This window comes from Aptenodytes forsteri, unplaced genomic scaffold, assembly GCF_000699145.1.
Source record: "Aptenodytes forsteri isolate BGI_AS27 unplaced genomic scaffold, ASM69914v1 Scaffold2, whole genome shotgun sequence".
NCBI classification, from domain to species: domain Eukaryota; kingdom Metazoa; phylum Chordata; class Aves; order Sphenisciformes; family Spheniscidae; genus Aptenodytes; species Aptenodytes forsteri.
This window is the reverse complement of record NW_008795695.1, coordinates 9601565-9629423: the sequence shown is the minus strand read 5'-3', so window position 1 is coordinate 9629423 and position 27859 is coordinate 9601565. Positions and strand designations below refer to the sequence as shown.

The 27859-nt window shown below is 38.4% G+C and overlaps 1 protein-coding gene across 1 annotated transcript in view; it reads left to right on the top strand.

Moving 5' to 3' along the window:
- Positions 1-3443: 3443 nt before the first annotated feature.
- Positions 3444-27859, top strand: part of HLCS (holocarboxylase synthetase) — a 122450-nt gene continuing 98034 nt past the window's right edge. Inside the window, exons 1-4 of the mRNA XM_009282979.1 lie at positions 3444-3593; positions 9597-9759; positions 12616-13565; positions 16902-17084. Of these exons, the coding sequence (XP_009281254.1) occupies positions 9708-9759; positions 12616-13565; positions 16902-17084 (1185 nt within the window). The 5' untranslated portion in view covers positions 3444-3593; positions 9597-9707. The remainder of the gene's footprint in view (positions 3594-9596; positions 9760-12615; positions 13566-16901; positions 17085-27859) is intronic.

Sequence of the window (27859 nt, the reverse complement as noted above, 5' to 3'; positions counted from 1 at the left end):
GGAGCGGGGGCGGCCTGGCGCCTTTCTCGGCAGCGGCTGGCGTGGGCTGAGGTGGCGGAGCCCGGAAGGAAAGGGGAGCAGCGGCTGCGGGGCTTGAGGCTGCGCTTTCTCTTTCGGCGTGTGACAGCGAGCTTGTCAGTGGCGGGCTGGGGGTTGGGATTGAAAAAATAACTCGGGTAGCTTCCCAGGCCTGTCACAGCCCCACTTGTCAAGGGTAAAGCTTAGGTAAGACCCAGGTAATTGCCTTGGTAGAAAATCTTAGTACAGTTGCAGTTACCCCTCTTCACTGCTATAGATTGCTGGCTCAGGGAGCGGGCTGAGGAGTGTTTTCTACTACGTGTGTAAAGTGCAGCTTTGTAAGTACGGCTATGGCAATAGGAGCACTTAGGAGAACTTGTTAGTATTTCCGTATTAGTAACATACTTTTAGCACATACAAGGCTTTAGTCTAAAAATGTTTGCCATGTTTGTGCATTCAAGATTTGTGTCAGAGATTTAAAACGTAGCTGAATCTGTAATGGAGTCTGAATTGAGCTTTTGGTTATGGAGAACTGCGTGCTTCTCCCGATACAAAACGTTGTTTCAAGTGAGGAAAGTGACACGAAAAACAAGACCTGTGAAAATCACTTTTTCGCAAATGGACAGTGAGAGAGGAGGGTGGGGTGAGGCTGTGGTAGCCCACGACAGTAGAAAAACACTGTACCTGAACAAGTTTCACTTGCCATCTGATGAAGTAAACCTGAGAGGAAGCTTGCTTCTGACTTTTAGGTTTAGAAGTGGAATTCCTCTGGCACCCCCCCCTCCCCCAATCATCTGAATTATTTAAATGAATGTGGGATTTGTCTAAATGTGTCACTGAATACCAGAATTCATGTGGATAAGAATCTTCTTGATAACTGTTTTGCTGATGTTTATGTGTGTGTTTGTGGAAATTATCTGCTGTTAGACATTTTACTTAAATGGGTGTTACTGAAATGTATTTATGAACGATGTCGTTGGCTAAGTGCTACTCTTTAAGAAGCAGAGAAGCTTTTCATAAACTCTGTGTGTAAAGAGGATGTTTTCAGTGCAGTGAAAATAAGATCGCAAATGCTAATGGAGTTTGTTCAAAAATAGTCTCTGCTATCTAATGTGCAGATTATTTCATACTTAAAAGCGATGATGACAATCTCAGAATCTCTCACAGGAAAGTTAAACACATAATTCACATTTTGATAAAGCTCTTAAAAACAAAACCAAATAATTGTCCATGTGTTTAGAGGAGTTCAGCCTCAATTGGCCTGAATTATTGTTTTGTAAATCATATTTCAACTAATTTATGCTGTTCTTTGCTCCACTTCTGCTCATTTCTGAAATAGCTTCTCCTTGGTCCTTGCACAGTAAGCACATTTTTTTCTGTCTGCAATGTTATTCATGCAGACTGACTCTATAAGCTTGTCAGGTTATTTATGTTTAAAGGGTTTCCCAACTCCCAATAGGGAACTGTAGCTTGGCTTGAAGTTTGGTGTAAAGTCAATGCTATTACTCAAAATGTATTTGTCTCTTAAAAATATGTATTGAAAGTTACCAGTTGCATTTGACTCTGAGAATCCCTGTGGAAGATGCCTGCCACGCTGCACGTCGGTAGTGTGGCATATAAGGGCTCTGATCTGGCTGCATTAAAGATAGAGGCAGCATCACTGTGGAGCTCTCTACATTGTCTGAGAACACTGTGAAGAGAAAAAGGTTAATTAGCATGCTTTTTTGGCTTCTAGGAAGCTAGCTGAGCTACTTTGCTTTCCGAGTAGGTATAACTGCCTCTGGCTTGGGATCAGTAGCTTCCTTAAGATAAGATACCAGCAAGTCATAAATTGTAACCTGTAAAGTTTTTTTGTTTGATCTTTAATCAAATTGGATGCTTAAGATGCTGTAAAGCTTTATGAGTTCAGTTCACTTTCCTGTGGAAGGTAGCAATGTTTACTCTTGCAGCTTCTGTGCTCAGTAAAGCTGGTTCGTTTGGCAATCTATCCCCATAGACTTAATATTGTGCAGTTTCATTTTAGATGTGGAGTGATGTACACATTTAGTGTGCTATAGGGAAATTCTCTTATGTTTCCACATAAAATTACTGAAGGTGTGCAAAGCATGTGTTTCTAGTATAGTAGTAGCAAAATATCTATTTCTAATGTTTGCCACTTTTAAAATACGGCAGAAAAATTAAGTTCAATGCAATATCTACGTAAAAGTTGATGTAATATGATGTGGGATCAGATTATGTATTGAGAAGCTTTGAGGTTCTTAAAACTGTTCTTTGGTCTACTGATTCCAGCTATTGAGCTTTATTTGCTCATTTGTGAGGACAAGAGAGGGAACCATTTTTATAATTTAATGAAGGAAATGTTGGTACAATGGTCTGCTAAGTGGATAGACTACCTTATGGACAAATTTATTTCGAATGAGTTATTTCTTTAACTCTAAACTTAGAGTTACATACTGAATGAGTAATTTTGGTGTAAATGCATGAGGACTTTTATTTTTATATATATATATAAGTACCCTCTCCTTTTATTTCAAATATTTTTTATATATATATGTAAGTACCCTCTCCTTTTATTTCAAATTTTTTTAAGAGTTTTCAAATCACTTTTTAAAGAATTTGTCCTGATGTTGTGTATGTCCACAAAATATGACTGTCTTCATATAACTGGCTTTACAAAGGAAGTCCTGAAACTTTGTAAATTAGGTCTAAAAATTAGACCTGTGTAGAATATAGTTCTTGGGTCACTTGTGGCTCACAGGTTGCACCCATCTTTCGGCAGATGGGTGTAGAGACAGCGTATGTGACTTAGCAGTGGGACTGTATGTTTCCTGGAGGATTGTTACCCAACCAGAATGAACGCTGCCTGGACTAGTATCCAGCTAGAGGGGCTGTAGTGACTGACCAGGCAGACTGTGTGTTGTGACTGCTTTCTCAGTCCCTGCCAAGTAGCAGACAGTGCCCTTCAGCCACCAGAACTGAGACAGCAGGACCGTGGGTTTGTGTAGTCAGGGGAGAAGAGGGAAGGAAGGAAGAGGCAGGGTGAACTGCAGTGTGAATGGGAGAGGAGGACTGGGTTGAATGAGGGATGTTGCCAGTGGCAAATGGCCCACAACCGTCACAGTGCCAATAGCATAGTGGTCTTGTGGCCTGCTCACTTGTGCGTTCTTCCTGTAAAGCTGAAAGCTGGAGTCTGAATTGGCTTAAAAGCTTGGTTGTCACTTTTAGTTTTACTTGTGCTGTGTTCCTGCTTAATGGTTCAGACCTTTACCCCTTGTTTTCTTCGTGGGGAGTGTGAAATGGTAGAGACCCTTCATGTAAGGCTGAAGGATCAGATTTTAATTTAGGCTGGGCATAATTTAAAAATGAATTATTAAATCAGATGCTTGCTATACAGACTTATTTTTCTTTCCTGTCTCTTTCAGTTCCTTGATGACTTAAACAGATGGAGTCTACTTCTCATTTCTCCTTTTATTTATCCTGATAAGTTACTTAAAGCAGAACATATAGCTTTTGTGACAGAAAGCATTTCAGCTCAGACAGATAATTTGCAGAAAGTACCTGGCTCTTCAAAAGAGGTAAGTAGTTCTCTTTGTTTCTTGCATAGAAAGTAGTACAGATGGGTCATTTGGTAGGTATAAACCTAAAACACTTGAAGGAAAAAAAATCAATGGCAGATTTTGTATGTTTATAATGTTATTGGGAATAAAAAGGTAACCTCTTCATTAAAATGAATCACTGTTAATACTCTAGTTCTATTTTATGCTTCAAATAGACCCATAGATGTTTTACTGAGATTTTTTTTTTAGTACAACACTTCTCTGGCTGTGGATGGGAACTGCAGAATTCCATCGTGACACTGAATAAGGCATGTGTGGTTAGATACGCTGAACAGGAGAAAAATGCTTGAAAGCTGTCATACTAAGGCAGATCAGAAGTCCATTTAGCTTAGTATCCTGTCTCTGACACTAGCTGAAACAAATGCCTCAGTAAGAATATACAGAGCAAGCATATGTTAAGCTTTCTGAAAAGCTCTTCAAGCCTCCAACCAAGTGGTTGTGAAAAGTTGTAATTGAAATAGAAGTCTCTCTTGGAATCTTTCATTGTGATTTATAAGTACAAGTTAAAGTATTATACATTTGGATAATTTTGTCAGTCTGCAGAAGTAAGGCCAAAATCAAGCTTTTAATCTCTTTGCTTTTCTATAAAATGCAGTAGGGGAATGGCAGTACTTCTTGGCTGGAATTTTATAAATTGTGTTTGCCTTTTAATGCATAATACTTACAAAACGTTATTGAGGCATCCAAAGATATAAATTTAACTAGCACTGAAATCCTTATGGCAAGCATACTTACTAAATGTTCATGTCCTAGATACTTAGAAATCTAAAAAGTGTCTTCTCCACTACTATATTGAAAGTGTGAAGATGTGGATTTAAAAGATGATGTTCTAAAACTTGAATTACTGAATATATAGCATCTCTATACAGATTATGCATAAAAATAGTATCCGGACCCTATCAAAACTTACTATGAACTTGAGATAATGTCTGTCTCTCTCCTAAAATTTGTTGGTTTTATAACTCTTTCCTCACATGAGAAATGCTTGCTGCCTAGGTGTCTCAGCTTGGATGCAGGTCTGAAGGGGGAGAAAGGTTTTAACCCAAAGCGAAAGATAAACTTACCTTGCAGGGAGGAAAAATCTTCTAAGCTGTATAGGTTGTCATAGTTCCTTCCTAAGGCAGTCAGTTGTTACGTGTGCTGTATGCTCTCCGTAGTGAAGAGGACAGAATGGACCTCATTACCTACTGGAAAGAGGAGAAATGGAAAGACATGCATGCTAGGATATCACTGGGTAGGCATTAATAAAACCTCTGGCCTGGTCGCTGGGGTACCATAAAATCGACAGAGCCCTCCCATTAAACAGGCTATGCCACAAGCTAGGATCACCACCTGAGGGCAGTTGATAAGGTGCCTTCCTGAATGGCCCCCGCTTAGCACCCTAAAGGGCCATCTGTCATCCTTGCTTTTTGGCATCAGGTTTCAAGCTTCTTTTTGGAGTTAAAGGAAACCTGTCACATACACAGGTGCTTGTGGCCTGTCCGTTTCCCTGGATGAGGAACGTGTATTTTCCAGGCCATTTGTTCTGGGAGATGATCCAGGAGTCCTCTGCTGGAGTGAACATTGAGAGCAGAGTGGTTGGTGAATAGTCTTAGGTAACTTGAGTGCAGGGACAGAAGGACAGATTGGGAATGGGCACAATTCGAGATTTGTGCCTGCAGTCAAATTTTTAGTAACTTTACCCTCCATGGAGGCCTGTCAAGTCTACAACAGAGCGTGCTTTTGGAGCGTGTTAGTCTTTGCCCTCTAGAGGAATGATGTCCAGGTGAAGTGCTGCATCAGGCAAAATCATTATCTCCATGACGCTTAGAGTGTGAGGCCTGGAGGCACTGAAATCTTGCTGAGGACTGAGACCTTTTCTGCTGAAGTCTTCTGACTCTGCTTCTACTGGCCTCATGTTTCCTTGGAGCACATAGGAAGTAGACCCATTAGCTGGTTTGTAAATGTTTTTATTGCCTTTGATGTAAGACTGTGGAATCCATCCAGGTGGGCCCTACTTCTAGGAGATAAACTAGATAGGATACCTGCTGTGCTCTCTATGTTGTCTCAGAGTGCACCTGGGGAGTGCTGGGCCAACTCAGACAGAAGGCTAAGGGAGATTATTTTTTTTTTTTACTTTACTTTTTTTGTAGCAGAGAGGTCCACAAAAACATCTGAGTTGAAGCTCTAGTTTGTTGTTCTTTGGGGTTTATTGTTCAGTGGAGTTTTTTAATCTTGTTGGTTTTGTTTGCATTTTCTTTAGAATGGAAAATGTTTGCATTCTTATGTATACATTAATAATTAATTTGATTTGTCAAGCTCAAAAGCGGTAGTCTGGGTGAAAGACCGAAACTAAAGAGGAAAAGGACTGCTGTTTTATTTTGTTTATTGTTCTTCTGTGTATATGTGACTTCTAGTGAATTTTAATTCTGCTACCTCTGGCAGCCAGCTGTCGACATAGACAGGGTCTGTAAGAACAGATTGCTCCTGTGACCTGTGATAATTTCTAGACAGAAAAGCCATTCTTTGTAGGGCTATCAGTGATCTGTGACTGGTTTCTGTTGAAACTGAGGTGGACCCAGAAAGCAGCAGTATAAATAATTTCTCATCTCTTAGTAAGAGCTGGCCTTTCATTTTGTATTCTGACAGAATTTTGATGAAGATTTCTAGTCGTAGCAGGAAAGCTTGGCCTGTTTGAAAATATTCTCTGAGGATTTTTGTTATGAAGCAAATAGATCGTTGCATGAGCAGGATTACAGGTCATATGTCTTGGCAGTAGCCTTACTTTGTGAGGTTCTTTTGTGTATTCACTCTATTTGCACTAGACAGCAATAACTACTTTTTACTTGTTAGCATGTCTGATGTTTTACTTGGTGCCATGAAAAAAAGCTCAAGAGCATCAATATAGCCTCCTCGCAGTTTCCAGGTGACATGGGTGTTACCTGCTTGTGCCTGTTCTCTGGGTAAGAAAGGATATCTAAATACGCTGCGAGTCTCTTACCCTCCACCACAGATAGCAGCCCGGAGTCATACGCTGAGGAAAATAGAGAAGGAAGCTGGTATCCTATACCACAAATGTATCTGCCATGTTTGTCACTGGTGGTTGTGAATTGCCAGCGGTTAGCAGCAGGGCGTTAAGAGTTTTCTGCCTTATGACTACAACTGGAGACTTCCATTCCAGCTGTGGATGTTGTACCAATAGACTAAACACAGCTGGGAATACCTTCCATCTGGAAAGTGATGGTGCTGTCCAGGTCATCACTCAAGGCAGTTGGTTGGGGCAATTCTGGCTGACTTGGTCACAGACTTCCCCAAGTGACAGTGGGGTGAAGTCTGACTGATGCTCCAGCTACAGTGATTCAAATCTATCAGGGTCTGGTATAGCTATCTTCCAGAAGGCGATTTTGTTCTGCTTCAGAACTGGTCAATACTAGTGTGCCCAGAAATATATCCTGTAACTTCGGAGCTGGTGTTTCTTTGTGGTGCGGTCATGGAGATGACCTTTAAGAAGGTCCTGGAGGTAGAAACTCGCTGTCGTTGCTTTTACTCGTGAGTGGTGGTTATGTCCAGGAGTTCAGGACCCGAGTGATACATCTGTCGTGAATTTGAGGACTGGCTCTTACCAGCTGTGTGTTCTGGTGTGGCTGGTTTGAAGCTGTTACTTGCTCTTGTGTTACAGAGTCAGAGTTTAACCCATAAGTTAAAGCATGCAGCTGACCTTGTGGTAAACACCAACACACTGCCCACACGCTGCTATCTTTTTCTCTTTTTGAAACTGAGTTTGTTCACTAAGGGTTAGTATAGGTGATGTATCAGAAGATACCCAGCTAGTTTTCTTGTTAGGTATCCAAAGGCCACCAATATGAGTATAGACTGGATGGTCTCATTTGGGTTGCGCTAATCAGAGACTGTCTTTGAGAATGACTTAGAAAGGAGATGTGACCATTAAGGTTGTATGAAATCTGAGTTTCTTCTTTCTTCTTGTTCCTTTGGGAAATACTGTAAAGTCAAAAGGTGGAAATAGATTCTTTTGGATATTATGTAAACCACTTAACTGCAGTAGGCAAAAAAGTAAATTTAGCTGATAGATATTTTACTTGTTCATAATTAGACTAAGAGCTCACCCTCATTTTGTGCATTCAAAAGAAGTGTTTTTTCTTACTGTGTTTAATCGGTGTGTTACATCTTGTGTGTAGTGATAAAAGGGTGAACTTCATGAAAGTGGTTTGGTGATGACAGTGTCAAAGTGCTGGAGTTGCTATGTGGTTGTCTCCCAGTATCTGGAACACATGACATGGTGAAGTCTAATATTTTTTTTTAGGTCATGAAAACAGGTGGTGCTTCATTGTCTCTAAAAATGCCTTCACAGGAGAACAATTGGTTTGTGTATCCTATAAAGAATAAAGGCTGTGGTATCAGTCACACAATTTTCACTGAAATTGGGTGCCTTATTTGGTTTTTGCTTTCAGAATTGACTCTTAGAATCATAGAATCATTAAGGTTGGAAAAGACCTGTAAGATCACCGAGTCCAACCGTCAACCCAACACCACCATGCCCACTAAACCATGTCCCTAAGCGCCGCATCTACACATCTTTTAAATACTTCCAGGGATGGGGACTCAACCACTTCCCTGGGCAGCCTGTTCCAATGTTTAACCACTCTTTCAGTAAAGAAATTTTTCCTTACATCCAATCTAAACCTCCCCTGCTGCAACTTGAGGCCATTTCCTCTCGTCCTATCACTTGTTACTTCGGAGAAGAGACCGACACCCACCTTGCTACAACCTCCTTTCGGGTAGTTCTAGAGCGCGATAAGTCGCGATAAGAGCGCGACTCTTAAATCACTGTGTTCGTCAGTTGTCTGAATATTATTTTCTTAGGTACTGTTGTTTTATAAACATAAGGTTTAAAAGGGGTCATTTTCAGTTATGAGTCAGCAGACAGATTTGCAGTCTTTATTAATGTGCCTGCCTTTCAGAAGGAAAGCAAAACTCTTTTCACTTTTCTTCCATTTGTGGCTTTTATAGTTAAACTTGAAACTTGTTCTCCAAGAAGGTGCAGCTGTGTAGTTTGGGTTTAACAAACGTTCTTGAAGAAAACAAACCCAAGTGTGTCACTTTCATAATGCTTCTTTTCTGGAGAACGGAATTTTTGATGTAGGTAAGCAGCTTGACTCTTCCGTATTTAGTTAATGCTTCTGATAGTCAGTGTGTACTTTTATTAAACCTTAGTAGTTTACTTTTGCTCTTTTTATCAGCATTCATTTTAGAATTTGTGCTGAAAGCCATGTCTTGGAAATTAATACAAATAGAATTTTACTTATAGAATGTGATAATGCTCTCCTGCCATTTTGTGCGTTACTTGAAGCTTTTATAGCCTTGATCTTTGGGAAAGATGCATTTGTACTCCCAGCTTGCTTTCAACATTTAATGTGGATGTTGCTTTGTTTAATTCTCTCAGGCCTGAATCTTGTAGCAGATATTGCTTGCTACATGACCCTTCCTCAGTAGGTTCTTTTGGTTGTATTCAGTCTCATACATTGACCTTTGTAGTCATGAAGGGTGCAGTTTTGTGTGATAGGAACTGTCAACTGAAAGCCTTCTCTAGTTGAGATGTGTTGTCTCATGATACTATTAAATGTAGTAGTTGTTTTAAACACATCAGGCATCACAGAAACAAGTCTTAAAACTGATTCTGCCAATTTAGTATTCTGTAATCCTAGTAGCTTGCTTTTTTTTTTTTAAAGTACTTTCTTTAAAATTACTTCCAGTCCTTGGGTTTGCTGGTTGTGCTGTTTTGGTCTGATAATGTTCCTCTGTTGGCTCTGCCTACTGTTGTGCTGCTTTTTAATGGCAGAATCGTTCGGGAAGGAAGGGCAGTTTTTATTTGCAGTTCATCTTGCACACTCATAATACTGTTGGTATTTTGATATTTTTCTGTAACCTTTTCAAACTGAAAAACATGCATATGCTTTATTCTAGATTGTGAAGTGGTCAGACTATTGTTCACCATTGGCCTATAAACCTGGTGAGCCTTATAAGTTAATTGCTGAAGCAAGTGTAGATAATTTCAGTAACCTTGGAATAGCATTCATGGAAGACAGGCTTCAAATGGATAACGGAATGGTGCCACACAAGATCGTTTGTAAGTATCTTGATGAATTGTTTTTAATGGCAGAACATGTTTGTTTCATGGTTATTTTAGGACTCTGCTTATAGAATTTATACCTACATAAAAAACTATGCATTTATTTTGGCACAATGTTTTCTTCCTGTTGTCATTCTAGGCAGTTGATCACTGTAGCACGACCATATTTTATAATGAATACTGTCCAATATAAATTTCCTTGAAAAGTTAGACCACTTTTTGAGTGAGTTTCTCTCTTTACAGAACATCTTACAAATGCAGCAGCAGAAATAACAGAAAAATGGATCAAAAGATTTTTGGAATAAACAGCCCTCTTTTTCTTTAATGCCTCATAAGCTACTTCCAATAATTCACCTTAGTATGATGAGATCTCCAAGTATCCAAGATGGTGTTTAATATTTTGCAAATGCATGAATGTATAAATGTCACAAAGGTGAAGTTAGAAAATGCTGTTTCTGTAAGTCTTGTCTGTTAAATTTTTAGATCTATTTGAAACAAAAATACAGAAGGTTTTAGGCAAATGTCTTCTTTTTTCAGATTTGAAATAAAAGTGTATTCAAAGCTAAACATGGGCTGAGAACAATTGCTGTAACTTGAGCATCTTAATCCTTTAGATCACTGAGAAAAGCTCACAAATGCTTTCTAAACAGGGAGAGGGACAACCAGGGGAAGGAGGATGGTGTCATTGCTAACTGAATTTTGAATTTTTGGTGGGTGATTTATTTCTTTAGGGGGTGAATTTAATGATATCAAAACTGTGAGCCATTATGTCCTCACTAGTTTAATAGTTTCAGCTAAGGCAGGGAGGGAGTTCATGGCTAATTCCACAGAGAGAAGGAAGTAGTCGTGGTTGCACTTCTAACACCATTCTTAAATAGAATTGTTGTCTGGGCTGTGGGAAGTCCAAGCTTCACCTCCCTTTGCTGCATGAGATTGAACTTCTTTTTTTCCAGCACCATTCTAAAAGTGCCATAATATGCAGTCTGTAGGGTATTGTAGAGTAGTGAGCTCTTGGGGGGTAGAACCATGCTTTTTTTTTTTTGGTTGGTTTGTTTTTTGGTTTTTTTTTTGTTCAGCAGCAGTCTCATTTCTTCCTGCCTAGTTGTGTCTTCTCAGCTGTGTTGATAAACCTGTGGGTCACGTAGATTAATAAAATGATTTGGGCTACAAAAAAATCCTCTTCTCTGCCCCCTACCCTGCTTAAAAAAAAAAGGGGGCTTGCCCTATAAAAAAAAAAAAAAAAAAAAAAAAGGGGCTTGGGTTTTTTGTTTTGGTCTGGGTTTTTTTTTGTGTTTGGTTGTGGAGTTTTTTTGTTTGCTTGGTTGGGTTTTTTATGTAGATCATAGTGCTTTGGCAAAAGTCGGGGAAGAACAAAATCGAGAACAGCTAGCTAGGGTGCAAGAGGGTAGGAATATGCTCACAAATGTGTCTGATGTGAAACTCTGTCTCTTGGTGCTGTTCTGCAAAAGTATTCATGCAAGGAGGGGATGGAAGCTGAGAGAGTGCCCCAGTCATTTACTTTTCAGAATGTTTTCTGGCTCATTTTGCTTCAGGTACTGTGTGCATGCTAGAACTGCTCCAGGATAACAGGCTGATGGAGGCTGTTGATGGAATAGCATATAGGCTGGTAGCTCTGAAATTCTCCTGGGATGTGAAAAAACCTTGCTTCAAATTTCTGCTCCAAACTAGGCAAAGGGGATACATTTTCAAGGGAATGCAAATGTTGTTAAGTGAAGAAAGTGATTGAACTTGGATCTGGTGTATTGTGTGCCAGTTGCCTATTTTGTTAATCAAGTTTCTCACTGAATTTCTTTGAGAAATCAGAAACAAAAACATAGTAAGTTTATTTGGCCTTATGGGAGTGGAGAGGGATTCAGTAAAATTTTGCAGACTTTGATTTGAAATATTTTCGTGGCTCAGCAGCTGAAAAAAAAATTACCTTATGAAGAGAATTTTTTCTTTCCTCTTATATAGTTTGCTCTGCAAGTTTCACGCTGACAAGCCCTTCTTTTCTCACTTGTATTTGCTAGAAATTTTTTACCTTTGCATTTCCATCCTTTTCGGGGAGAGAAAGGGGAAGGTTTAACAATTCTTCCTATTTGCTAGTTTTCCCTCGGATTCATAGCTCCCAAGTCTTGCTATGAGTGGGTACGTCTCCCTTTCTGCAGACTGAAAGCAGTTCAGACTTTTTTTACCCCCTTTAACTTGTGCCAAACTTTTATCTGCAACCTTCAGCAATGCAAGAGACATGGTTCAATGTTTCCATCTTGCCCAATATCATCACTTTATTAGCTTATTTCAAAATAGTTTATTTCAAAATAGCAGTAGGCAATTTTCCACCATGCCCTCCTTAAGGGCCCAGTATTTTTCCAAAGGTACTTCCCTTGCTTCATTTTGCCCTTTGCTGGGGACAGAGGGACAGGCAAAAGAACAAGCTGACAAGGTGATGCATTTATGAGAACTTCCTCACTTTCCCACCCATAGACTAGTGTTCCGTTAAGAACACATCTGCTTTGGGTACAGTAGCTGTCATGTTTTACTTTTGTGCAAATGTTTTTGCACTCACAGTAAATGTTAGTTTGTTTAAATGTGCCCCGTAAATATCGAGTGTTGTGCTCTGTCAGACTTTCCTGAAACAAAGAGTCATTAGAGTAAATGACTTGTGTTATGAGTGCAAATTTATTACGTTCTTGGGGGGGGGTTAGGATTGGTGTGTCAAACAAGGGAAATTCTTGCTATTATAGGTGATTTGTACTGAAATTAAATCTAAATCCCGCTGTGGTAGTGATATTCATCATAGCTCTTTTAATATCATTTTTATAACCCCCTTTTCTTATTCTTTAACTCTTCCAGCTGTCCATTTGCAGGAATCTACTCTGAAGGAGTTGGTGCAGGTGGCATCATCTGTAAAAGAGCAAAGTGTAAGCAGTACACAAATAGATGAAGTAACTCCTGCTGCTACTTCTGGGACTACTTTTAAATCAGGATTAGGAGTAGCTGAGTCTGCAGGACAAGGTGAAGAGGAGAAATCCAAGCTAGAGAAAGAAAGTGAGCATGAAGATGAATCCAGCAGTCTATCTGACAAAGAGACAGGTGCTGGAGAACATCATCACTTGCATCTTTCCAGCTGTCGTGAATGCCTGCAACTTGAAAACAGTACTATTGAATCGGTCAGATTTGCCTCTGCAGAAGACATTCCAGAACTTTCAGATGATTGCAATAGCAAACTGGAAGAGAAGAATGATGACTGTCTAGCAAGAGGAATAAAGAGAGTAAACCTTGCTGGAAAGCCCCCTAATGTATTGATTTATCTTGGCTCTGAAACTGCAAAAGTGGAATTTGAGCAGGTAAAATCAATCCTTCAGGACTGCATTGATGCAGGCAGCTACACCATCTACCAGCTGCATGAGGAGCAAGTTCTGAAAGCTCCATGGATTGATAATGCATTGCTGTTGATCATTGCCACAGAGGAGCCTATTTCTGAGGAGAACCACAAACAATTTATGAAGTTTTTATCTAAGGGCGGAAAGATTCTAGGGTTTGCTTCATCTTTTACATTTGATGGCGTACAAATAAAGAGAAAAAACAAACTGAAGAAGACTGTTCATGAATTAGTGGTCTCTAAAATGGACAGTACTGAAATTAAGTTAAATCTTTTGGTCAGTGGCTGTATTTTTGAGGAAGTGATGAAGGAAGATACCAGCAAAGTGAAGACATTAAGTCAATTAAATAATGCTGATAAAGATACAGTTATTGTTCATCTGACTTACGGAGACAGCGGAGGAGAAGCCATTCTTACTCAGGTACTGTGTATGCAGAAGCATTAATTTGCTCGTTGCTACATGACGTTGTGGTATGCTAAAAAAGTTCACTTGTTCCTGTTGCATGCTCTTGGGGATGCTTGTCAAGGGGAGGTATAGATGGATGTCTCAGTGAATGTACAAGGTCTCTGAATGCAGAATGGTTTTCACTTGATCCTCGGGAAGCTTAAAGAATGGTAGGGAATGTCACTGCTGTTCCACTTCCTTGTTTTCACCATGTAGCCATGCACGTGTAGCTCATGCAAGATCACAGCGGGTGGTAGAGGAGAGAGCAGATTTGCATAGTAAGCAAGCATCTTCAAGAGCAGAGCTATCCTTTTCTGCCTGCTAGAAGTTGTGCAGTGATACAACTGTGCGTTTTGCAGATTTTGGGAGGTGGGAACAGGAAAATCTGAGTCGTTGGTGGACTCGGGGTGAAAGCTTATACTGGCAAGATAAAAAAAGACATCCTTACAAAAATATGAACTATAGTGAACCAGAGAGTCAGGAGAGGATGTAAAATAAACCTTGCAAGAAACTTGAAAGACGTCTCCTCTTAAGGTTTAAGGTTAAGGTAGCCAGCACTTCTGGATCTGACTAGTGAATGAAAGAGTCCCAGCCTCTCTTACTTGTTGCATGCCATGTCTAGAAAAACTGCTGTACAATTCTTGCTTGAGGAAGTAACTGCACAATAATGGTTAGTCTCTGACTGCACTGAAATACCATTGTTGATTTAGGTCTGTTGGTTCTTTTTTTGCTACTATTACTACCATTTTCTCAGTTATATTCTGTTTGTTTCTTAGTGTTGTGAATGAAGCAAACCAGGGCTAATATCTAGATGGATGTTAGGTTCATGATGTTGGCCTTGCTGTTCCATCATTTAAAAAAACCCTTTATTCAACTGGAATGCATTTTTTCTATTTACTATCAAAATTAAAATTCTAAAACTTGTTTTTTGTTTTCTAAACCTTGACATGTTTTCAGTCAGTAATATATACTATATTTTTTGCTGGGGGGGCAGGCGGGGTAGAGAATCTACTCTGCTGGAAACTTGCTTTTTTGTTTCCTGAGTCTTCCTTCAGGCTTTAAACTTTTAAATGTTTAATGTTCTGCACCTAACAAATAGCTCAGCGTACCTGGGGGACAGAATTGGGGGCGTCTAGAATGAGCCAAAATCTTACTCACTCTACTTAAGAATAATAATATCCCAGCAAATAGTGTTACAGTGTTACAGTATTGTGATCTCTGTAAAAAAAAAACAAAAAACCCCACCCAGCAAATAGTGTTACAGTGTTACAGTATTGTGATCTCTGTAAAAAAACAAAAAAAACAACCCCCACCCAACAACCAAACAAAATCCACACCCCCTCAAAAAGTTAAACAACAGATAAGTTCAAACGTTCATAATCTTTTTTGTTATTGTTACTCTCTGTCTTCCTGGATAATGAATGGGTGAGGAAGCTTCCATGGCTGTGTTAAAATTAAATGTTGGTCACTGATTATTTAAATATTCACAGATACCTGGCTAAAGTTCTGAGTAATAGAAAGGCTGATAAGAGGTACCGTTAAGCTTAGAAAATAAGTCTGTGCCCTGGAAGTACGCGTCTACCTGGGTGTATAACCTGTGCTATTATATCTGGAAAGATTTCAGCCATTTCACAGTAAAACTTTTAAAGTGAGCCTGAAGGCAACTTGCATGTTTTGAGTTAGCCTCAGTAGGAGCAGAGGTAAACATTTTCTTTTTAGCATGGCTGTTCACAATTACATCGCTTCCCTTACTCTGTCTTTGCTTTCAAACAGCACATTGAGAAAAGCAGAGCAAGGTTTATTTACCAGTATTTAAGTAGATGAGGAATATAATGGAGACATAGCTGAACAAACTTTATGAAAGATTCTAGGACCTATTTTTACAAATATTGTAGTTACAGGAGAACTTTTGCAGGAGCCCAGAGCACTCAAATTTAACTGCTCACGTATCAGGTAGCATATACTCTTCTAGCAATTATGTAATTCAGAAGTAGTCATCAGGTTTCTTAGAAGCGTTTTTGTCTCTTATCAGTTTATCAGAGTAAATCTGCTAGCTTTTTGGAAACTGTTATACATAGTAGCATGTTTATAGCTCTGTGTAGGAAGTTATGCCACCCATGTGCTGTATGCTTGTACTAGAAAATTGATTAGATACTGTTGCTATCCTTTTCTGCAAGTTCCATGGTAAAACCTGCTTTGCTGTACCGTTTAAATTGACCCTTCTGCTGTAGTAAAACTCAATACTGCAGAGGTTTTCCCCAGAATAAGGGCATTACAGTATAGCTTCAAAAATCAGATTAAAAGGATTATTGTGTCATTTTATAATTTTAAATTACTTCCAGTCTGGATTTGAAAAGCCTTATTGTTTTCTCTTCAGGGGACTGACAGTGACATCAGCCATTAAATATTCTGTCAGAGACTTGTTGTTTCCCTTTTTTCTGTATTCTTCTGTTCCCCCTCTCCCATTTCAGCATATTTCCCTGAATTTCAATAAAGTAGATCATATATGAAAGATGAAGAACACCATTAAAATGTGCAAAATTGGAGAAATAAAAGATAATAGTTTGTGTTTTTCATTAAATGAATATACATATAGTAGGGTACAAAGGCTTCTAAATATCGTGGAACACTTATTTAAAAAACGGTCTAGAAAGGATTTTTTTTTTTTCCTTCTGCATTTCATTTCTACTTTTAAGCATCTGCTTCAGCCTTGAGAAGTGATTCTCTACAAGGTGGTGTTCTGGGGTTCTTAGTTCTTTTTCAGACAGAAGCATTTCTTTATCTGCACTGATTGCAACTTAATTCATGTGACACAGTAAGGACTTGCTCAGCCCGAGTTCTACATATCTTGTGCAACCTCTGATAAAGCTCTTTCAATTTTAATGTAATTCTGCTCTTGTACAAGCCAGAAGATGACCAATATTGCTGTTGGTTCCAGGTTGCTAGCAGACATGAAAAGCAGAAGGAGAAGTTTAAGTTGGTAAATACAAGTTTGAACAACAACTCTAGGAGAAGACCCGTTTATTAAGAAGGGCTATTTTGTGTAATGTACTGGCAACTGTGATCCCTGAATCGGAAACTATAAATATATAGGTATTCCCTAGTTTATTAGGATAATAAAGCCCTACTTGTGTAGATATGATGAAGACATGAGAAAGTTTTAAATTGCACTAGTAACATTGGATAGTTCAGCAACCACAGTCAGAACAAAGATGCTTTTGGAACTGTTGTGCTTGCCTTTCTCTGCCATGCTAAAATGTGTAATACCAACAAAGTATTTTTTTTTTATTCTCTCTGCACATATCCTGCCAGGCACACTTGGAACTGGATATCAATTCTATGGATGTCCGAACTGAAGAGGATTTTAATTTGCTTAAGATAAGCAATACCAAGAGATATGAAGTTCTCAAGGAGATCCTGATATCACTTGGCCTGAGTTGTGAATTAAGTGAAATTCCTATGTTAACACCTATTTACCTGCTCTCTTCTGATGAGGTAATGCTTCTGCTTACATTTCAGTTGTTTGAGATTTACCCTACAAGACAAATTCAGTGTTCACTTAAATACACCTTGTTTCTTACGTGGTATTTTTGTTTGGAGAGGTTTACATATGTATTATAGGTAAGCAAAAAGTTTAATTTCTACTCTGTCACTGTTTTGTTACCTGCTAGTAGTAATTTTGAATATAACCATTGGGAAATTGTGCAGGCTTAACTTCCCATATATATTTGCTATATTTCTGTTAAGAACTTTTATGCTTATTTGCATGCTTCTGCAATATCAAAACACAAGGCTGTGGTAAGCTATGGAAAGAACTGATTTAAAAGACAGTATTTGTTTTCCTTTTAAAATGAGGTAGAAAGTTCTGTATAGGCTGGCAACAAAAGATCAAACCCAAATTATGGAGAATGGTGTGGCAGACCAAAACTGAAAGACCTGTGTGAGTAGGGAAGAGTGTGCGATTACACAATGAAGGGTTTTATTCCTGAGGATGTTCTAATATTTCCTGGAAATAGAATAGCTTCTTGTAATTCAAATAGTCAGCTGACTATTCTGGACTTCTCAATTTGAGACATTGCCATGAAGAATTGTGCAGAACATATAAAGTAGTAATTTTAACTTTTTTTTTAAACATTACTTCAAATACATGAGAACCATATTATATTGATCTGAAGAGATGAAGCAGTAGGTGATTAAAAAGCAATACAGGCTACTCAGGCTCTTTGAGGTTGTTGTTTCCAACACATATAGCGCTGTCACTACTTGCTCTTGGCGTGCTTGTCTGATTCCTGCTCCTTTTCTGTACCACCCTTATGTTAGCACAGAAACAAGATGTCTATCTTTAGGGGAACTGAATGATAGAAGCTCCTCCTTGGATGCCTGTTTCCAGTGGTATCATATATAATATCCTTTTTTGGCTACAGGATCAATCAATGAACAAAGTGACATATTACATCTGAATGTTTTTAAATAACTTGGATGATATTTTAGATTTAGATTGTACTTTTCAAAACACTGTTCATTAGTCGGGAAGGTGGGTATGATAAGCATTGCACAACTTAACACGTATTCCCAATCTATATGTGACTTCATTGTATGGCAGGCAAGACAGCAGCAGATCCAGACAAACTGACTAAAATACTATTAATAGGTGTATCTGTAAATTCAAATCTGCATTTGTTTTCTAAGTCTCTGAAGACTGCCAAAACTTTCTACTGGTACATTAAGTAATGCCCTCATATAGCAACTTGAATTGGATGTAACAATTGATCAAAATTAGGCAAAATGCAGAGAGCTTTTTTTTTTTTTGTTCCCCTTGAATGATTGCCCTTTCATGTGTGCCAAACTCTGCCAGATCCACCTCCACTTTAAAATGGTGAAAATACTATTGGAAGTGCTTCTATCCAGCCTCTGCTTGAAGCAGGGCTGTTGCCAACACTAGATCAGGTCAGCCATGGCCTTTGTCTGGTTGAATCTTGAAAACCTCCAAGGGTGCATGCTACAACCTGTCTGTACACCCTATTCCAGTGCTGCTGTACCATTCTAGTGATTTTTTTTTTCCTGATGTCCAGCCTGAACCTCTCAAGCTGCAATTTATGGCTGTTGATGCTTTATTATATCATCTGGCACTACGAAGAAGCGTTTGGCTCTGTCATTCTTTTAACACTCTTAAGTAGTTACAGGTTGTTACTAAATCACTCCTTGGCCTCCTCTTCGCCAAACTGAATGAGCCCAGCTTCCTCATCCTCTTCTTATAGATGTGTTGTGTACTCCTAACCCCTTTGTGGTTGCTTTCCAAGGAAGCCTAACTAGCAATTCCTTGCATAAGCTGAAGTCTGCTTTCCAAAGACCTAACTCTGCTGCTTCCTTTCTCAGCCTTCCTCCAGATCTTAGATTCTTGTGGTTGCCACAGCCAATGCTGTTGTCTGTGACCATATAAGAAACAAGTTCTTCCCTGTCTGTGAGCAGTAAATTCATAAGAATTGATTATCTATTTGTGTGGCAGATGTGGAAACAAAACTAAAACCCATTTAGCCTTTTTGACTAATATTAAATGTGCTCTGTACAGAAGACTTGTAGTTTATTGAACTCTTCCTTTTTTTATTCTCATCCTTCACTCTTTTCATGATTGTTTCTTTCCTATGCACTTGCAATTTTCAAACACCCCATGAATAAAAAAAAGTTAGCTAATTTCTATCCAAACTTGCCATCTAGTGGCATATTACAGGTTGCAGGCCATCTATTAAAGATATTTTTGCAAGGTATACTGTATAGTTAAAGTTTATACCAAAATTAGTTTTTTAAATGTTGTTTTTCCAAGTTTTTTTTAAATGGTGGTTTTTCTGTGTTTGTATGTGTTTTCATTGTTTCAGTGTCTTTTGCTTTAGCCATGACATGCTTCCAGAATATTGTGTGAAAGGAAGTTGCAACTTATGTGTAAAAACTACAGTTAATAATGAAGAGAGAGCATATTAAAATAAATAAGGAGTATGTAATAGTTCAGCTTTCTAACAAGTTATTTATTTTTCTCCATACATCATGTTCTACATAGGTGGTCTTGCTTTCCTAGAGAGCAAGGAGATACCAGAAGTGTACCTGACAGGTGAATAATTTGAGGAAATACTTAAACTTGTTTAAGATCAGAGTGAGTCAGTAGTACTGCAAATGGAGGAAACTGTCTTGCGAGCTCTAGTACTCTTGAACTTCCTTCTTTTTTTTTTATCACTATTTGTATGGAGAGCTTGTCCAGTACAGGTCACTGGGGATGTATTGGATAGTATATGTCTTCCCTGAGAGATTATCCAAGTAGTGCTCATTGACAGCAAGTGATTTTTAAATGATTTTCTTATGCTTCCCTGTAATAAGAAATGTCATAATGAGTCAACTAGTAATCAAGCAAGCTCGATGTCCTGTTAGCAGTTCCAAAAATAGAAGAATGGCAAACGCTCTTCTCCTTGTTTCTAAGAGTTGGCAGTTCACTAATGATTCCTCACCCCCAAACTGGAAGTTGCATCTGTACCATTATGTTTAAAAACCACGGGTAGACCTAACCTTGTCAGATTTTTCTAATTAATTTTAGAAACTACAAGCCTCTTTTGCTTATGTGGAAGAAATAATAATTGATTTTGCTCTGCATTTTCTACTCCATTAGGGAAAAAAATGTAGATTTTTTTTGGTAATTTTTAAATTCTTTAAATTTAAAGTGCTAGTTTGGTTATTTTTTTTCTTTCTGATCTATAAGCTTCAATTTACAGTAGAGCTGTACCCTGTTCTGTGTGATTTCATTGGTTTCTCTTCCCACCCCCCTTTCCTCCTTTATCACTTCAGAACTTTCATCAGACCTATTTTCTACTACATTGTGGACATCAAATAAAACTTTCTCAACTTTATTATATGAATAAATAGCTTCCCTTGTCTTTTCCTCTGCCTACAATTCCTGAACAATCTGTGTCTTTTTGCATTATTGTTGCGATGCTGTAAATAATCCCATCAAATCTATTATGCTGATTGCTACAAATTTGATTATTAAGACTTTCAGATCTTCCTGTCTACTCTCTGGGTCTTGGACAGTGCGTGTTGCAATGTAATTTTTAGCTGCTTCTGAGGGGTGGATTGGAATTTGTTTTGGTTTTTTCCTCCTTAGGATTCATATTTTGAAGTTTTAGTTTCCAGTTTATATGGTTATCATGTATCTTAAAATCGCAGTCTTACTACATGGATTAAAAAAACCCAGTAAAATATAAGCAGAATTGGCATTAGCTTTCTGAAAAATCAGTGTAACTTTAGAATTTGGGGAGACAATTTCTTTAATTCCTTAAAAAAAAAAACCCATAAAAGCTAACTCTGGGGAGAAGAGTTGAATTTTGTCTTTAAGTGCTTTAAGTGTCCAGGATTTCATTAATGTTATTGATTATTATATATAAACTTAAAAAAAAAAAGTAAAAACTAGGGGCTAGTTTGGTGTATGAAAAAATAAGCAAAGGTATAATTAACTTACACATAATTAAATTTGAATGTAGTGTCCTTTTCTTTGAAAAAAGACTTGGAAAGGCAGATGTTACTGTTTCATGAGGAGTTACAAACTTTGTAATGCACTTTTTGCCTTTGGCATATGAAAAGAAAATTTTAGTTTAGAGTGGAATGAAGGAGATTTGAGAAGAAATATTTAAACCTTGACAGTAGTTATGTTGAAAATTATGCAACTGAATTTTATCACTCAAGAAAAATACATTAGGAACGGGATGGTCGAGCTTTTAAAAAAGTGATATATTGACTGCATATGGCTTAGCCAGACTAGATTTATGCTGCTGATACTGTTCTAAAACAGGCAGAGATTTCCAGCTGGGCTATATTCAAGTTGGAGATAGGCTGAGTTGGAGGCTCTACTAAGTAAGCGCTGAATCTCATTTTAGCTGTTGAATATCTTTCTAAACAATGGAAATTAGATCACATTGTTACCACTGTTGGGGTAACAATATTTAGGTTACTTGTCAGTAGAAAGTTAAAATGTCAGATTGAGATGTCAAACTAGAAAATACTATTTATTAAATTTTTGTGTGTATTGCAGTTCTCAAATAACATTACTGCTGTGACTGATTCCCATATCTTGGGGATTTTCAGTTTTACTCTTTTTTTTCTTTTTTTTTTTTCTTCTGTGTTTCTTTTGTTCACCTGGCTTTTTCTTAAAATGTCCACAGGCAGTTAAAATGTCAGATTGAGATGTCAAACTAGAAAATACTATTTATTAAATTTTTGTGTGTATTGCAGTTCTCAAATAACATTACTGCTGTGACTGATTCCCATATCTTGGGGATTTTCAGTTTTACTCTTTTTTTTCTTTTTTTTTTTTCTTCTGTGTTTCTTTTGTTCACCTGGCTTTTTCTTAAAATGTCCACAGGCTCCACCAGTCTGAGACTGAAATTCTGGTAATATTATGGCTTTGAATTCAAATTAAATCTCTAGTGTCTGAATACTGGATGATAATGTCCATCTGTTAAGAGGTCTAGATCTTACCATGTAAAATTACGCTCGTCAATCCTCAGCTAGTGCTCGCTGCTGTTGGTGTTGAATGATTGCTGTGACAGTGTGCACTTTTTATTCCTGATCTCCTTTCTTGTAAATCGAGTATAAGGTAGGGGGCCTGGAAAGTAACAGCACTTGAGGTAACTCTTTCATCACAAGACTTTTTGCACTAAGGCTTGCAAGTATGGTTTGCTTCAGATACACCCATACAGACATTTTTAAATTCAGTGAACTGGGAAAAATCCATATTATATTGATACAGTGCTACAACAACAATGAAGGCAGTGTTTGAACCAAGAGCAATATAGTATGAAAGGCAGGTTACTTGCTGGTTAAAAGTTTAGTTAAATCTGCACAACTTGTTGGTGTTAAATGTAATTTTAGAGACAAGTATTGATATTGAAACACAGCACCTTTTTCTTTTCCTCTTTCCTTGATCTGGTGTAAAGCAGTTAAGCAAATTGTAGACTTGCACACTGCTGTAAAAAGAAAATTCTGTGTCACTGTGATGCAGGGTGAACTCAGTGTCGAAACAAATGGTGATCACTGTAAGCCTGTTGTCTGGCACCCATATGTTCAGTGGTAGCTTCAAGCATAGAGATCTGATTTTTTCTGCAGCTTTGCCTTTAAATGCTTAAATATTTACTCTTTCACATTGCCATCTTAAAGGATAATTTTTCAGACATAAATGCTAGGATTGTATTTTATTGCCATAAGTTTCAGCATAACATCTTCTAGGTTTCAAAACAAGAATTCACTCCTTGAAGAATGAGAGGGATTTGTCAGAATAGAGATTATTACCATTAGGAAGTATATTACACCCACACACTTGCTGATCTGAAGCCTTTTAAACTTGACTACTAACTCCTCAGGCTGTGTTAGGCTGAGTCACTTTTTTTCAATACCTTCCAAATGGATGGTGGCCAAATGATGAAATGTAATCAGTCTTCATTACTTCGGCTCAGCTAGTAACCATATTTTAAACAGCACGTTCTTCCAGAATAATAAACAGTCAATACAAACATACTGGCTGAAGCTTGAAGTCGGAGATTTTAACTCTTGTTTATTGGAGGCAGAAAGAATAATTAAAAAAGTACAATTGAACGTACCTCTTGAATTTCAAACTTTCCTTTAAAGGACACTTTGAGATACAGAATACTGCACTCACAAGGGTAATGCAGTGTGAAGACAACTTTGTGTATTTAAATAACTCAGTATACTACAGCACAATCAGAATTCAGTCGGACCAAATTTACATGTTTTGAGCTTCAGTTTTGATTCTGTGATGGCATCGGCTGTGTTTAAATTCCAAGTCCATTATGTCAGCAAAGAGAGTATGAAGTTACTTTATCCTGAATAAATCTTTCTTTGAGGATGGGAAATTTGAACTCTCAGCTAACACTATAATGAACCTAGATTTCAGGGTACGTTTTTGAGACAATTGTTTCTGAAATATTTCCATGCATATTAATGTGTATTGTAGAACTTGAGATTCAACTGTGAAACTTCAGAGTTTTTTAAAAATTTCCAGTGCTAAAATCAGGGGTAGTTATACTGAAACTCCAAAGCCTTATTTTTATTGCTATCCAAGTTTTCATGCTTAAAAGCAAACCAAAAATGTATATTCTACAAAATAGGAAACTTGCTTATTTTCTCTTATCATCCTTGAAGTGTAAGCCTCGTCCCTGCCTTTTTAGCCAGTAGGACAAAAAGCAAGAGCCCTTTGGAAGTATTTATTCCAGAAAGGAAATTTGCTCTTTGCTCTAGCTCAGAAGTAACCCGAGAGCTGAGAAAAATGTTGAATGAAAAGCACACCATGTGAGAGATCTGAAAAGATTCTGTTGATCACTGATAAATAGTTTATGTCTAACATTTTTACTTTTGTTAAGGTATTATATGTATTATTTCAAACGAACAGTGCATTGTTGCCAGAAATCTTTGTCTGGACTTAAAAGCTTTACCGGTTTGTCTCTTGGCTAGGGATGAAAATGTCTTTTATGGCAAAGTTGCTTCAGGGAAAAAAAAAGTAGATACAGCAATGTAAATGCATCTGTACCAGTAAAAATGTGTGTTTGCTGGAACAGCTTATTCTTTTTGGGAAATGGATTTAATGTATGCCATGTGTGGAACTCTTTTTTGCTGTTAAAAGCTGTGTTTCTACTAGGCTGGTTAGGCAATGCAGTGCATTTGGCAAACCATTTGTGTTCTGACAGGTAGTATGCTTTTTCTCTGAAGTGGCTTTCTGAAGAATTTATCAGTAAAACTTAACCCAAGGACTGATAACAAGTACTGACAATTAAAAAATATTTGTAAGTTAACTCCATGTGTTTAGTCTTTTTTTTTTCCCCATAATAAATTCAAAGTTATTTGTTGGTTTGCAAGGCTTTGAGGTGCATGTGTGTGCAGGGAAGGGTGGGTTTGCTTTTGTTTGTTTTGTATTCTTCCCCCTCCCTTCCTCAAATTAACTTTTGTTTCTTTATAACAAAACTTGCAAACCCAGAGGGGTCACACTGATCATAAACCAAAACTATTTCAGTGTTGTTGTCATTCATTGAAAAGCTCTTTCTATCAATGTCTGGATTCTAGTAATAGTCCCTACTGTTTGCTGGTGTTTAACCGTGTGGTTCTGAAAGGAATGGCCCTCTAAGAGGGGATGGTTATTTGACAGTCAGTAGCTCCTTTTTTTTTTTTTTTTTTTTCCTCCATCAGCACTCAAGATAATGAACGTACATAGTGACTGTGTACTCCTGCTTCGACAGTTCAGAGCTCTCTTGGTCAGAGGAAGGCAGAAAGCCATTCTTCTGAGAGCTAATGCCACCCTGACTGAGGTGTGAGCCCCTGCAGATTCCTGGTTTGTGCCCACTTCCAGAGGCGAGAAGTTCGCCGGCTAAATCCTCTGCAGGTTCAGCGTGGAAAAAGGCCAGTCTCAGAAGTGCTTAGGCAGCGTAGGGCTTTTTGGGCACCAGCTCTGTGGTAGTGCTGGGCATAAGAAGAGAGAACTCAATGAATGGCATGGCAGAATAAATTGTAGAGATTTAAGATTATGTGTTTTTACTTCACACTTGTGAATGACTAAGAGAATGATTATGGTCAGCTACTGTGGCTTACCAAGCACAGGGTAATTTCTTAACCTGTGGTAGCTTAATAGAGTAACTGAGAGGAGGGATGCTCTTCTGTTTTCTGTCCTTACCCTCTCTAGCGTACAGAGGGAGGATGAACTATGGGACTTGAAGGTAGGTGCAGCATGAGTGAGGATGGATAGAAAGGGGAAGAGAAGGAAATCTGCAGATGGGAACCAAGATACTGGTTCTTGTTTCTCAGTGATATTTCCTTTGTACCTCAGTGAACAGTTTTGTAAAACATGTCATACAGTCGGTGGAATAAGTACTGTATATTTTAGCACATCTTTTTTCTTCCTCCTCAGTCTTCTATTATTCTGCATACCTTTATCAGTGTAGTTTCCTAACAGATCTGCAAGTTCTTTAGTAAAATCTTTAAACTTTTGGGTTCCAACTATTTGTTGGAGGTAAAAGCTTAAAAGAAGCTGAGTTTCTATAGCAAATTTTATAACATACAGTCCAGGGCAGGGTGCTTTTCAAAGCTAGTTATACGCCAAGGCAGCCTGTCAGTCTTGCCTGGCATGCTAGTGGAACTGCCAGTCTGCCTAAACACCGCTCTGACAGAAACACCCACCCTCTTCTGCTCCCCTCCCAGCTGGCCAGGCAAGCGGTAGTAAAGAGGCAGGAACTTGTGAGGGACTGAGCATGTTGCTGTGAAGGGAGGAGAGGGGTGTCATGGGGGTTGAGGTATGGGAGCTTGGAGATACAGGGTGGATGTGGTGGAGTGATACCAGCTCTATGTATAACTGCATAGGTGATCTTATGGGGAGTTGCAATGACATGAACGGTAACAGATAACTGTAGATTTGCTGTCTGACACCTATGTTCTTCCCTATAGCTGAAACAGGTGACGAGAGCGTGACAAGGGAAGCAGCACACTGCTCTCACAGAAAAAACATCAATGCAATATTGAACTGGCTCCTTCCTCTCATAACACCTCCCCACCCCCAAATAAGGGAGGAGTGCCAGGAAGGGCAATGCTTTCTGAATTTTCAGGTCTGTGGTGTTGACTGGAGCCTTGCTGGTCTCACTGCCTAGAAGCAGGAGCAGTCCTCCCTCTCCAGAGGCTGAAAACAGTGTCTTTTCTTGGCTCTCTTCAGATACAAAGAGCTTGCTTGGATCAGTGAGGGTCATTAAATTGCCATCTTGCCTTGAAAAATTGTTTTGTTCTTTAAAAAAACCCCAACTTTTGCCAATGCTGCTGAGAAGCATTTAGCTGGCCCTGTTGAGAAAGGAGAGAGAAGAGAAGGTATGGGAGATATCAGAAATAGTGACTGTATGTAGAAGGTGTGGAGAAAAAGACGATGATGGCTATTGCAGTTAAACTATGAGACACAGTTACAGGAAACTAGGCTTTCCTGGCTCTCTGCTCAGAGGCTGCTTTTTTTTTAACCAATCTTATAGTGCAAAACGACTATGAAACTAAAAGGTTTTTTACTAACTTCTGAGACAAAATTGAAGTGTTCAATAGAGATTGTTTTTCCTGGGTGCTAACTCAGTAGTCCAGGCTCAGGATCTGACTGACAGTTGAGCTTTGTTCATGCTGGCTCCTGTAAGTATTAGAAGGCTAAATTATCTCTTAATTTGTTCACTCATAAAAGTTTCTTCCAACTTCTCACTGGAGCTGTTTATTGAAGAAAGGCTGGCATGCTGCAGGTATCTCCAGTGCATTCACCAGCACTATGAGACTCCAGTATTGATCAGCATCCCTGCCCAGCTGAGCTAAACAGTGTTGGCATTACATTAAAATCACCGTGAATCTCTGTTGCTCTCAAAAGCTGGATGCAGTTGCAGCTTTTTATTCAGCTCCTTTAGTGAGGGAGGGTATCTTACCACTAGGCGTCACTTATGAGCTGAATTTAGAGAACACAGTAAAGCAAAAAATAAGGAAGGGATGGAAAACATTTTATGCATAGTGTGTTGTATATAGATTTGCATTAAAATATCTTTGCATGTTTGCAGCGACTGCCCTGTATAATCTTTCCTCAATTTTAAAACGGTATTTTAAATTCCACAGGAATCGATGGTATGTAGTGTCAAGATACAGTAAAACATTTTCAGTTAAGAAATCTTGATGGGAGATGAAGGGGACTCCAAATGTGGAGCCAAGTAATTCCAGGTGGTTGCTAAAGCTACCTTTTGCTTTTCTGTTGTTTATCTTCAGGGAATATTTACCATGTATTTGGGGGAGGGGGAAAGAGAAATCTGGCAAACATCCCCTTTATTTTACACTTCTCTAGTTAAAAACGTGTTTTCCTTCTTGCATGATAGCAGCAAGCATGCTGTTTGTTAAACAACCATGAATCACATTTGTAGGCACATAATAATGAATAGCATACTTATGCTGCATTATGGTTTGTAAACAACTTTTTGACTATGTATTGATTCAATAAATGTTTTTGACGATCATTTGGAAAATGCAAGAAGCTTTGAGGAATGAAAGAAAATATCTTGTTTATAGCAATCTCCATGAAATGGGTCTTTATGCTGCTGTGAGAACTAAAAGTTAATGCCTTTTGTACTGAGCAGCGTTTAATCTTATTGTAGAGCTAGCTCTGATAGGAAATTATTATGTGCTGGCATCTGACCAAAGTGCAACTCACTGAAGTGTATTCTATTTTCAAGGCT